The sequence below is a fragment of the Salminus brasiliensis genome, chromosome 13, assembly GCF_030463535.1.
Source record: "Salminus brasiliensis chromosome 13, fSalBra1.hap2, whole genome shotgun sequence".
Lineage (NCBI taxonomy): Eukaryota > Metazoa > Chordata > Actinopteri > Characiformes > Bryconidae > Salminus > Salminus brasiliensis.
Window position 1 is genome coordinate 37,783,751 of NC_132890.1, and position 14,042 is coordinate 37,797,792.

General features: G+C 43.8%; 1 protein-coding gene across 8 annotated transcripts in view; it reads right to left on the reverse strand.

The window, feature by feature from the left end:
• Window positions 1-14,042, reverse strand: part of bcl9l (bcl9 like) — a 65,012-nt gene that overhangs the window by 12,342 nt on the left and 38,628 nt on the right. For 6 of the 8 annotated variants that reach the window (XM_072694734.1, XM_072694729.1, XM_072694730.1 and 3 more), the window contains 2 exons: window positions 10,429-10,810; window positions 3,509-3,634 (listed from right to left, as the gene is read on the reverse strand). In XM_072694734.1, coding sequence (XP_072550835.1) covers window positions 3,509-3,634; window positions 10,429-10,729 — 427 coding nt within the window. In that variant the 5' untranslated portion in view covers window positions 10,730-10,810. The remainder of the gene's footprint in view (window positions 1-3,508; window positions 3,635-10,428; window positions 10,811-14,042) is intronic. The other 2 variants (XM_072694735.1, XM_072694736.1) reach the window with 1 other exon arrangement.

Here is a 14,042-nt window from a genome sequence, read left to right on the forward strand (position 1 = left end):
GCAACTGACATGTCAGTGTTTCTGCCTGTGAATAACACCTAGCCTGTACAATTTATTGAAATAATTAACTGGTGCGGTCTGAAAAGAGTTTTCCTTTTATTTCCTACATTTTGTCCAACTCTAGGGAGTCTTTTTTTTAAGATTACTTGGTAAAACAATGGGTAAAATTAAAGAACCGCTTGAATGCTAAACCATTTAATTCAGCTGGCAGTTTTTAAATACTATTAATGTCACACATCAGGCTTAATTTTTTAATTAAGACCTAAGTCCCTGTCCAAATAATAAATACAATAAATACAAAGTCAAGACTGGACCAGCCAGCCCCTCCGTACTTGATGGCGATGGTCAAAAGCCGATCTTTCACCAAGAGCCCTTCCAGCTTCAAGTACGGCTCGGCTCGACCCGCCATCCTTTAAGATCCACGGAACACGAGCGTCCAAACTTTTTACTGTCCTGCGCCGAAGTGGAGGAACGAACTTCCCCTGGGAGTCCGAACAGCAGAGTCCAACGCTCACTGTCCTCAAACCCAGACTGAAGACCCTCCTCTTCTGAGAGGACTTGGGTGAAGAGTAGAGTATTATGGTCTCCATATTGACTTGTGTTTAGTAGAGTCTAAGATTAGAGGATCTGAATTTTAGTCTATTTAAACTAGCTGAGGTTCTTCTTCAGTAAACAGTGAAGCTCTTCTGTAAGAACTCTGGAGAAGATAGTCTGCTAAATGCCTTAAATGTAAAAGTAAACAAACAAATAAATAAATAAATCTGAGCCATGCAGCACGTAGGGTGTCTAAACTTCTGCACACGTCACTGATGGTTTTCATGTTTAATGGCTGGGTTTATTACTTACTCAATGAAATAAGAAAAATTATAAACAGTGTCATTTGGCCAAAGGTGCCCAAACTTTTGCATAAAGGCTGTGTGCACACCGCAAGCGCTAAAATCGCTCAGCGTGGTCGTGCAGCTGGCGATGAGTCATTGGTGGGCGTGTCCGTCAGCACGCAGGCAGCATGTTGGACTGAATTGCATCGTCAAGCAAACCACGTATTTAAAGGAACAGCAGCCAGTATAAATGTTCCCAACCCTGACAGATACATCATCTTATATCATTTACATTATTATTTTTTTTTATATATTATTATATTTTTATATAAAAATCAACCAGTAAACTGCTGCATCTACTGGTCCTTTATCTGCTGATGTTTTTTAACATGTAAGCATCACTTGAGTTCCCCTCAAACCGAACGTTTTCACTCTCTATGGTTGGAGTTTGCACCTCAAGAGTGGAATTATATAAATATTAGGATTTATCAGCATCTACTGAGTAATTCATCCTGTGGGCCGTGCATCAATTTAGATGTTTCTCGATGTTTTTATTAATATCTTTGCAATAATGCAGCTCGGAAATACACTTTAAACATTTCCTGAATGTGTAGACTCTGCCCCTTCCAGTGCTTCTCATTGCCAGATTGTACGTGACTCACATCTGGAGTCACGAGGTTATGAAGATGGGTTTAGATACCAGTCTCCTGCCTTTCACCGTGTCTAACTGGTGGATTCGTGTCCGACATCTGCCTCTCATCTGTAATTGGTGGATTTGTGCATCTATCTATGATATTGTGTGAAACTGATCAACAGACACTCAGAAAATCATACATACACATGTGCCGGCAGCTCATCAGAAACCGACATTCACTCAGGTTAGTGGACGGTGGAGCAGAAGGGAGCTCCCATGTCTGTGTTACCTTCTGGCTCTCTCCTTTTAATTAGGCTGTTATAGTCAGACCTGCCGGAGTCGTCAGACACACTCTGATACCGCCCAACATCACCCAGCCCGACCTGCTGGAAGATTGCCCGCTGAGGTCCCCTCTACCTGCGTCAGACCAGCTGCCACCCACCAGTACAACCACTACTACCACTGCTACCTGTTTAATGACCTAAATGGACTGTTAAAACCTAAATGGACTCTTAACTATCTGCACTATTAATATCACCACTATTAACTATCATTACTCTGACCATCACTGCCATGACTATATTAAGTTCTACTACACCATGATTATTATATTATGATTATGATCATAAGCAGTTCAACAGTTTAGATGATTTGGTTACTTTTATCAATAATGTATAAATAGTTCTGATCAGAGGAGGACGGGTTGGGTCCCTCTTGTGAGTCTTGGTTCCTCCCAAGGTTTCTTCCTCCAGCTCTGAGGGAGGTTCTCCTTGCCACTGTCGCCGTTGGCTGCTCACTGGGGGTCTTTGATCCTTCATGTCTTACGTTATTTCTTTATTTCTTTTACTAATTACTAATTATGTAAAGCTGCTTTGTGACAACAACAGTTATAAAAAGCTATACAAATAAATTTGACCTGACTTGACATATTCACAGAGCAATAGTGTAAATATTGAGTTTTTAAATCTGTGTTTTGGTTCTAGCGTTTATGCAGTGAAGTAAAGATTTATTAATGCACAGTGAATTGTCAATGCCAAACAACACTCCTACCTAGAGCCCTTCGAGCTTCAAGTACGGCTCAGCTCGATCCGCCATCCCTCAAAATCTGCGGAAGACAAGCGTCCAGGCTTTTTTCTGTCCTGGCACCAAAGTGGTGGAACGAGCTTCCCCTGGGTGTCCGAACGGCCGAGTCGCTCGCTGTCTTCAAACGCAGACTGAAGACCCACCTCTTCCAAGAGTATTTGGACGATTAGAGTACTATGGTCACCTTATTGTCTTGTGTTTAGTAATGTCTAAAGCTTAGAGGTATCCTTTGATTTATTGGTCTATTCTAACCAGCTGAGGTTTTTCTTGGGTAAATAGCAAAGCACTTTGTAAGTCGCTCTGGATAAGAGCGTCTGCTAAATGCCGTAAATGTAAATGTACTTAATAAACGATTTTACGAAATTTCATTTTAGACATTTATTACACTGTTATATACCATCTTATTCATATTCTCCACTGCTTTAGTGAAGCAAAGACTGCAGTAAACCCATTTCAAGCACCACAACAATTTCGCCCACATAAGTGAAATATGGAAATATGAAGAATTTCTCAAATCAGACATTTCTCAAATGTTCTTATTTAGGGTCAGAGTATCTTGTGGCTCAGTGCTCTGGGTCACATGGGGTTTCATTACAGAGAGAGCTGAGGCTGTTCTGACTGTTCTGATATGAAGCATGTGGATTTAAGAGGGAACGCCAAATACCCTCAAGAAAATTCCCCTAGACTCCAATGGGTTAGTACCACAGACTGGGCACTACCTGAGGATCAGGTAGTTGGCTGCCCACCGCTCTGGGTGTGTGTGTGTGTACTCACTGCCCCTAACACATGTGTGTGTGTGAGTGTGTGTTCACTACCAGATGGGTTAAATGCGGAGGACACATTTCACTGTACAGTGACAAATACGTGCACCTTTAAAACCTTTTTTAGGTATGGGTCCTGGAAGAGAAACAGTGGTACTGGTCCACCCCTCCTCTTTATGAGTGAGTGTGCATGCTCGTGTGTGAGAACTCACTGTGTGTAGCAGTGGGGGGTTTCTCATCCTCTTCCTCGCTCTCAGCCCCCGAGCACCACTCATCTCCGCTGTAGGGCTGCTTCTTCTCCAGCACACAGCGGCGTTTACTGCGCATCACGCCCTCTGCTGGACACCACCAGAAAAACACACAAAGGCAAACTCCCTTTAATGACACACACACTTAACACTCGCACACACATACACACACACACACACACACACACTTCATCTCAGGAAGCAGAGTGTGAAACAGAAACTAAGCGTGAGGAGGAGATGTGCACTCACAGAGCCTCTGTCCTCAAACCTGTATGAGTGTTTACGCAACACACTACTGTGTGTGGACAGACAACAGGTCTCCTACATACAGTCCATTCCACACAACCAATCCCAATAACCTAAATGTCCAAATGTTTGTGGACAGCTACTTTAAGTCACACCCATTGCTGACACATATGTGCAAATGCACACACACAGCTTGTCTAGTACTTCCAATAGAATAGGACTCTCTGGAGCAGATCAACATCATGACCCTATTGGCTCCATGCTGCCTAATAATGCCAGGCGTGGGCTAGAGGGGTATAAAGCCCCCCAGCATTGAGGAGCTGTGGAGCAGTGGAGGAACTGTGTTCTCTGGAATGATGGTGGAGCTCCATCCAGTACTTTTGTGATAAGTTGGGGAGGATGAGGTGGGGTGTTAATCATCATCCAACATCCTGACCTCACTATGGATGAATGCTATCAAATTCTCACAGCAATGCTCCTTCAGAATCTAGTAGAAAGTCTTCTTCTCTGGACAGTAGAGACAGTTACTCCAACAGAAGCAGGAGAAACTCTTTTTAATACCCTTGATCTCAGAAGAAAAAGGTGAAATGAGCAGGTGTCCAAATACTTTTGTACCACTAAATGGACGTCCCTAAAGTGTGTATGGCTGATTACCCTCATTTATTGGAACGGTCTTGTTCATGTCAAAATCTGCCCTCAAGGGGAGTCACAGCAGTGACAGTGGAGTGGGAAGGTCCTCCAGACTGTGGGAGATGTTCAGAGAGACGAGGAGAGGAGAAAAAACACCTTTAAATATCTCCCAACCTCGAATAGCAGATGCAATATGAGAGAGAGGGAGCAAAGAGAGAGAGAGAGGGAGGTGAGGGTGAGAGACAGAGAGGAAGAGAGGGGTTAGCTTGTGGTGTCGCTAGCCTGTGCTCGCAGTGTCGGCAGTGAGCAGAGATAAAGAGCTGACCTTTTCTGCATCCTCTTTTGTTCCCAGCAGACATCAGTTTACGATAAACGAGTGAGTCAGCTCCTGCACACTCCCTCTCTCTCTCTCTCTCTCCCTCGCTGTCTCTCTCTCTCCTCTCTCTCCTCTCTCTCCCCCCCTCTCTCCCTCACTCGCTCTCTCTCACACACACAAAAACAGGCTTAATCATTGGGCCTGTCCAGGTGTGGGGGTTAGAGTGGTTTGAAGTGGCAGGGTGACTTGCATTTCATTTGAATGTGTTTCTGTTTGTTTTTCTACAGAGAGACAGGGAGAGAGAGAGAGAGAGAGAGAGAGACAGAGAGAGAGAGAGAGAGAGAGAGAGAGAGACAGGGAGAGAGAGAGAGAGAGAGAGAGAGAGAGAGAGAGAGAGAGAGACAGAGAGACAGGGAGAGAGAGAGAGAGAGACAGAGAGAGAGAGAGAGAGAGAGAGACAGAGAGAGAGAGACAGAGAGAGAGAGCGAGCGAGAGACAGAGACTGACAGAGACAGAGAGAGAGACAGAGAGAGAGAGAGACAGAGAAAGAGAGCGAGTGAGAGACAGAGACTGACAGAGACAGAGACAGAGAGAGTGGGAGAGAGGCAGACAGAGAGTCAGAGAGACAGAGAGAGAGACATAGAGACAGAGAGAGTGGGAGAGAGGCAGACACAGAGAGAGAGAGAGACAAAGAGAGAGACACAGAGAGAGTGGGAGAGAGGCAGACACAGAGAGAGAGAGAGAGAGACAAAGAGAGAGAGAGAGACAGAGAGACACAGAGAGAGTGGGAGAGAGGCAGACAGAGAGAGAGAGAGAAAGAGGAGAGACATAGAGACAGACAGAGAGAGAGACAAAGAAAGAGAGACATAGAGACAGAGAGAGTGGAGAGAGAGACAGAGAAAGAGAGCGAGAGACAGAGAGAGAGAGAGAGAGAGACAGAGAAAGAGAGCGAGCGAGAGACAGAGAGACACAGAGAGAGTGGGAGAGAGGCAGACAGAGAGAGAGACAAAGAGAGAGAGACATAGAGACAGAGAGAGTGGGAGAGAGGCAAGAGACAGAGAGTCGAAGAGAGAGAGAGAAAGAAAGAGAGAGAGAGACAGAGACAGAGAGAGACAGAGAGAGAGACTGAGAGAGAGAGAGACAGAGAGAGAGAGAGAGATAGAGAGAGACAGAGAGAGAGAGAGAGACTGAGAGAGAGAGAGACAGAGAGAGAGAGATAGAGAGACAGAGAGAGAGGAGAGATAGAGAGAGACAGAGAGAGAGAGAGAGCAGAGAGAGACTGAGAGAGAGAGAGGACAGAGAGAGAGAGAGATAGAGAGAGACAGAGAGATAGAGAGAGACAGAGAGAGAGAGAGAGAGAGAGATAGAGAGAGACAGAGAGAGAGAGAGAGAGAGAGAGACTGAGAGAGAGAGAGACAGAGAGAGAGAGAGATAGAGAGAGACAGAGAGAGAGAGAGAGACTGAGAGAGAGAGAGACAGAGAGGGACATTTTGTTGAGAAGACTCTCTAACCATCTCTCTCTTCCTCACTCTGCCCCCTACTGCTCCCTCCACTCAGTTACAGAGCCAAAGAATAACGTGCTGTGAGCATGCTTTTTGTGTGTGTGTGAGAGAGTGTGTGTGTGAGAGAGAGAGTATGTGTGTGTGATGGAGAGTGTGTGTGTGTGTTTGCCTGCACAGAAGGAGCTTCAGTGCTATTACAGGAAGATGAATCAGTTTCACAAAATTACATTATTACCAGTCATTTCCCACTGATTTCACTCTCTTCTCTCTCACACACACACACACACACACACACACACACACACACACACACTCGCACACACACACACACCCACTCGCACATACACAAACACAAAAAACACTCACACACATACTCGCACACTCGTACACTCACACACACAAACGCTTGCACAAACACATGCATGCTAAACAGAGCACCAGGCAAATGCAAATAAAACAAGAATAGCACAATGAAACAAACAAATGCAAATTGGAAAGTAAAAACACACCACACACACACACACACACACACACACATTTACACACAAATGCACACACCAGAGCACTTGTGGAGCCGCCTACACTCGAGTGAGAAGAAAAGCACACCCACAAGCCTGAGGAAGAGCAGATCTGTGCTCTCTTCAGACTTCAGGCACACACTATTCAGATGAAACGAGTGAGTAGGAGTGTGTGTATTCTGTGTATTCTGTGTGTGTGTGTGTGTGGTGCTGTGAGAGACACACTGACATACAGGAACCTGTTGCACTGTGTCAGTCTCCCTTCCTGTCCCTCTACCCACTCTCTTCTGCATCCTGTCCCGTACACTCCCCCTAATCAACACCAGGTTCAACCTGATTACCCCATTAAAACACACTGATCTGATCAATACACTGAACTGGGTTGTGCTAGGCATTCACCAGTTTATGGACACAGATCAGCCATAACATTAATACCACCTGCCTAATACTGAGCCGGTCCCTTTTATGCCGCCACAACCAATTTGACCATTGGAGGCACGGACTCCACAAGACCTCTGAAGGTGTCCTGCTGTGGTATCTGGCACCAAGACCAATGATAGCAGCAGATCCTTTAAGTCCTGTAAGGCGTTAGCCTTAGGTGCCCATGACTCTTGTCGCTGGTGCTCTGGTTGTCCTTCATTGGAGCACTGGCAGGTACTGACCACTGCATACCAGAAACACTCCACGAGACCTGATGCCTGATGTTCTGGAGATGTTCGGACCCAGTCATTGTCTAGAACATCACAGTCTGGTTTTTGTCAAAGTGTCTCAGATTCTTGCGCTTGTCTATTTTTCCTGCTTCATCACCTTCATCATCTTTAAGAACTGACTGTTCACTCACTGCCCAATAGATCCACCCCTTGACCGACAGGAGACACTGTAGATGAAGATCAGCAGGGTTCTTTACTTCAGCTGCCGATGGTTCTAATGTTATGGGTTGCCCATAGCTTGGTCTGCAAGTCATAGTTTTTCCTTATAAAACTGTTTAATTTGGTCAATCAGAAGTGCCCGAACACAAAATTACACAGAGCTGGACGTTCTACCCTGTATTTAACATGGCCAAAGACAAGGCCTCTTTACTTCCTGATAGTGATCATGATGCACTACAGCATCTCTGTGCCCATATTAAAAGGGTGTGCTTGACAGCGTCCATCAGACTGACCAACATACAGTAAAGTGGAGAAATCCAGGGAGCTCTGAGCAGATCTGAGAAGGCTGATCATAGACTCACACAAGTCAGGATCGACTCTTGGAGACATTTCTAAACAACTGCAGATTTCAAGACCATCAATAGTAACAGTAATGAAATAATGTGTATTTAATTACTTGCTTATTAATATAATCAATAGTGGCAGTAATTTCTGATAGGGGCAGCCCTCACACACTGCGCTTTACCAAAGACCACCTGGATTTCAGGCTACACTCAAAGCAATCAAGCTACAGTCACATACAGAAGAACACACGCTCTCACACACACTCTCACTCTTACACAAACACACTCTTACACACACACCCAAAGGTCAGGACATTTCTAAAAACAGGCAGTTTCATCTTCATGTTCACAATTTTTTCCAGTTGAAAGGGGAATTACTGCAGAATGGCCTTTCAAGTTTAAGACTGCTGACAGATACGGAGATAAGAGTGTATGTATGTGTGTGTGAGTGAGTGAGTGAGTGTGTGTGTGTACAAGCACTTCTTCCATCACTCTTCAGCACTTGAGGAAGTGTGGGTGTGTGTGTGTGTGTTTGTACATACATGTTTGGTACACACTGCGCTATGCTGAAAGGACAGATGTGTGCGAGGGTGTGTGTGTGTGTGTGTGTGTGTGTGTGTGTGTGTGTGTATGTGTATATCTCTGTATAAGTACCAGGCACACCTTTAGCATCCAACTCCAAAACAGAGTTGAGGAGAGTCTGCATAAATTTGTGTGTGTGTGTGTGTGAGTGAGAGAGAGAGTGAGAGAGAGAGAGTGCCAATCATACTATTGCTAGAACTACACTTCCCAGCAGCCCACACTCTAAACTGCATCACAACCTCATTAGCGGTGAAAAACAACCCCCACTCGGAGTCTGACAGCACGGCTATTTCAGTCTCCTGTTTAACACCACGGATTATTTTAGAGCCACTTTAACAAGGAAATATTTGTGATAGTTTGTTACTTTTTACATTTAATAAAACAAAATAAACAGAACAAAATCAAAAGAAACATAAACACACACTTTTTAGGTGAAAATTATTTTTATCTTTATTTTCTTCCTTATTATCACGGCAGACCCTCTGCCAGCCACTGAGGCAGCAAAACACCAGACTCGCCGCATCAGATCATATCAGGGCAGGGTTTTGTGTAGTTTTCTCATTTATTATGTTTTCAGCATATAATTAATATATAATTCATAATTAATTCATCATTACATATTCGTTTAAACTGGACCGTTCACAGGGGGTATTCTTGCCTTGTCCCTCATGATTCTGGGTAGGCCTGGGACCCACTGTGACCCTGTCCAGGATATAGCCTAAAAGAAGGTGGATGGATGGATGGATATGAATGTGATATTAAATAGTAAATTAATCAGTAAATTATTGCTGCTTATATGCGGAATTACCTATATATATATATATATATATATATATATATATATATATATATATGTTCTAAGAACAGCATGCTTTTGTTTTCTGGCAGAAAACGTTTGACACTGAATGTATGAGATATCAGAGTTACTGTAGAGTGTTTGCTATTAGTCTTAAAAGAGTGTTTCTGTTGTTTGTAAGTTTATCAATTATTACTATACATTCTTTCTTTTTTCATTAAAACAATGAGTGGAAGTATTGGGAAAACTGTCAAGCTTAAAAGGTCCGGGGTGCCCATTAGGTCAGTCAAAACGTTTATGTTTTTATTTTACATGTTTTATTTTTCTATTTTAAAAGGAATCCTTGTGTTAATGTTTATGATATTAAATGTCTGATGTCTGATTTCACACCATTACTTTGGTTAAAATAAATAAAAGAAAATATTAACATCTGCTGTACCATCCTTTAACATTACAACTAGTTTTGAACACAGATAGTGATTTCCATGAGAGATGATAAACTCACTGAAATACACTATATGGACAAAAGTATTGGGACAGCTGCTCATTCATGGTTTCTTATGAAAGGTATTTAAAAAAAAGCTGATCCTGCTTCTGTTTAAGTAACTGTCTCTACTGTCCAGAAAAGAAGACTTTCTACTAGATTTTGGAGCAGAGCATTGCTGTGAGGGTTTGATTGCATTCAGCGACAAGAGAGTTAGTGAGGTCAGGATGTTGGATGATGATCATCACCCCACCTCATCATCCCCAACTCACACCGGAAGTAATGGATGGAGCTCCACCAGCAACAAAGTTCCACTGCTCCACAGCTCAATGCTGGGGGGCTTTATACCCCTCTAGCCCACGCCTGGCATTAGGCAATTATGTTGATCTGCTCCAGAGAGTCCTATTCTATTGGCAGTACTTCTCTACAGGGGCTAGACAAGCTGTGTGTGTGCATTTGCACATCTTTGTCAGCAATGGATGTAACTAAAAGTAGCTGAATGCGTTGATTAGAAGGGGCGTCCAAAAACATTTGGACATAGTGTTACAGCATCAGGTGGGATTCGGAGTGCCGCTCTTGTGCGTGCGCTGCTCATACCTTTAGCATCCGGTTCCAGCACCGGTGTGAGTGTGTCTCTCTGGTCTGCAGCATCCATGGAGATGCTTCTCTCTCTCTTGGCCTTGGTCTTCATCATGCCACCCACCCCAACGCTACCTCCAGACTGGCCCACGCTCTTCATCCCAGGGTTGCCTGGAGATATCTGATTGGCTTTGACTCCATGATTCCCGCTGCCCTTTGACCCCAGGTTGCCAGCAGGTCCTTGCTGCTGCTGCTGCTGATTTACGCTGGGGATCTGTGATTGTTTCCCATGATTGGTCAGTTTATTTTCAGGGTGCATTTGATTGGCTGATGACGTGGGGAGGGAAGCCGAGGTGGGTGGAGCTACAACAGTAAGCTGTGTCTGTCGGTGAGTCTTGCACTGTGAAGAGAGAGAAGGAGAGAGAGATGCATTTCTAAGGACGAGTTAGTCATTCTTTCACACCATCTGGCTGTTTTTGGAGTGTGCAGATATAATGCAAAAAATATATAAATATAATTTAAATACATTATAAATACATTTTATAGCTATATATGTTGCTTTGTTATAAGAAGTGACATGAGTTGTGTTAATTTTTTCATTTTTTTTATTTACTGCGGCCAATTCATTCTCTGAGGACCAGCGTCCAGGTGTTTTCGCTGCTGTGACACACCACAACACAAGGGATCTGATCATTCGAGGCACAGACTCCACAAGACCCCTGAAGGTGTCCTGCTGTGGTCTCTGGCACCAAGACTAATGTCAGCAGCAGATCCTTTAAGTCCTATAAGTTGTGAGGGGGGCGGGGCCTCCATCAGCATCAATCAGCCTTAGGTGCCCATGACCCTGTTGCTGGTTCCTTAGATGTATTTCCCTGGACCACGTTTGGCAGGTATGAAGGCCTCACAAGACCTGCCTGATGTTCTGGAGATGTTCTGACCCAGTCATTATCTAGAACATCACAGTTTGGTTCTTGTCAAAGTGTCTCAGATTCTTACGCTTGTCCATTTTTCCTGCTTCATCACCTTCATCACCTTCAAGACCTGACTGTTCACTCACTGCCTAATAGATCCACCCCCCTGACAGACAGGAGACACTGTAGATGAAGATCAGCAGTGTTCTTCACTTCAGCTGTTGCACTGGTTTTAATGTTATGGTTGACCAGTATGTAATATTAGTACACTACACACTAGATTAGTTGTAATGCAGTGTTATACATAATCCTCCTCAAATAAACAATCAGAGAAGTCCATCTATTCCTAACCTTTCATGCACAGACTCTTTAAAAACGCACTACTGAGGTCATGCAAACAGAGCAGCGTTAATGTGCTGATTCTGATTGGCTGTTCTGCAGGTTTAGTGACTCTCATACGCGGCCAAGAAGCCTAACCTAGTTGAACATGCTTCACGAGATAAGCCCCAGTAGACTTATGTGTGTGTTTGTTATGAGTGACCTTCTCAGAGCACCCCCTCAGAACACCCCCCCCCAGCACCCAACACCTCTCTGACTACTTAGCACACAGTCCTGAATAAGAGGTCAAAGGTCACTGCCACTGATACAGTGTCCCTGACAACAGAGGAGCTGAAGGACAAGAGACAGAGAGGAGAAAAAAGGAGACTAGAATTTCCCAAACAATCTGTTTTCCTCATGTACGCTATGTGGACAAAAGTATTGGGACACACATCATTAAATTCTGGTGTTTGATTCAGGTGGTGTTACTACAAGTCAGCTGGTGAAATTTCCTCTCTCCTAGATCTTCCTCCATCAGCTGTGAGTGGTGTTATTATTGAACAGTGGAAGAGTTTAGGAGGAACAGCTCACAGAGAGCAGCTCAGCCACCGAGTGTCTGTCAGACCACGTAAAGTTACAGAGTGGGGTCAGGGCCGAGCGCTGAGCTCAGAGCAGAGTGCAGAAAAGCCTCCAACTGACTCAGTAACTGCAGCAGAGCTCCAGACCTGCTGCTGGTAGAGCTGCAGAGGAGGACCAGCTCCTCATTAATGCTTATGGGTTTAGAATGTGACGTCAGAAAATCTCCTATAGGTGTGATAGGTAGGTGTCCCAATACTTTTGTCCATATCTTGTACTTTCCTTGATTCATATGCTGAGCTGTAGCATAGCAATACAATGGCTTACACCAATGCTATTGGATCATGATGAATTGTGTCACAATATAAGCTTTTCTAAAACACAGAACAACTGCGTGTATCATAAATAAATCAGGCTAATTATCTACAGTCTGCAATTAATAACAACCAGCCCGTGCTATTCATTTTATACTCTGTAAAAAAAAAAGGATAAAGTACATTTTCTCATGTTTCTTCTTGAACAGTTAATTTTCCTTCAAACCTTCAAATAGGCAGCTACAATATCAAAAACACTGAATTTTATACTGTTGTTAGTACAGTCAGACCACACGAGGCACTGCTTTAGCATGCCACAGCGCTGCCTGTCACACGTGGCTGGCGTAAAATAACACATTGGTTAACACAGAAAAGCACTGGTTGTAAAACGGGTCGAGTTGCTTGGTGCTTTGACTCCAGCTGCACTGGAACCGCAAAATCTCCCTCCTTCAGAGTCAGTGCCCATAATCATAAACCTATTATACAGTCAGGTCCATATATATTTGGACAGTCACATAAATGTTGCAATTTTGCCTTTGTTTACCACCATTTTTGTTTATCACAGCCTTTCAATGAATTTAAGAATTTTTAAGCTTCTTAAACTCCCCGGCACCTCCGGCGGTTCCTGGCTTTGCTTCCCAACAGTTTGTATTGCTTTGCATGTAGTTACTGATTAGTACTTCTTAGAGTGTGATAAAGTCACAGAGTGTAAGGGGTTAAATCTGCCCTCCATTTTCAAAGGCACAAATGCAATTGGACAACTGGCTGATAAGAAGTCTTGAGTATTTAGTCAAGTCAGAAACACTCATGACGAGGTCGGTGTCCTCTGTAAAAGTCCACAATGAAGAGACACCTTCCCCAGTTAAAAGCACTGCATATCACCTGTCAAACATGGTGGAGGTACTGTTAAGGAAGGGGCATGTATGGCTGCCAGTAGGACAGAGTCACTGGTGTTTTTGGTGACAAGACTGCTGATAGAAGTAGCAGGATGAAAGGTGTGCACACTGAAAGTGTGTAGAGCTCTACTTTCTGCTCGGATTCAAATGCTGCGGAACTGACGGGACAGAGCTTCACAGTACAGACGGATAACCACCCAAAACATAAGAAAAAGAAAAAGCAACAGGAGAGCTCCTTGATGAAACTGAACGCTCTTAAATGTTCTTTAGAGTCAGCTACCTGACTCAGCAACCCAGATGACCATTATTTTCACACACAGGACAAAACTGAAGCTAAAAAAGACCCGCCAACAAGCGGCAAGTAAAAGCGGCTGCAGTAAAGGCCTGGCAACGGGAGGAAACTCATCATTTGGTGCTGTGCTTGGGTTTGACTTCAGGCAGTCAATAACTGCAAAGCATTTGCATCGAAGTATTACAAATATTCTTTGTATGTATAATTAGGTTGGTGTCTAATTACTTTTGAGCATGAAAAAAAAATCCTAAACACTTAAAGCAAGATATATTTTAGACTCCTTGAGTCTAAACTTCAATCACATCTGGACTGCATTGTTTTTAAT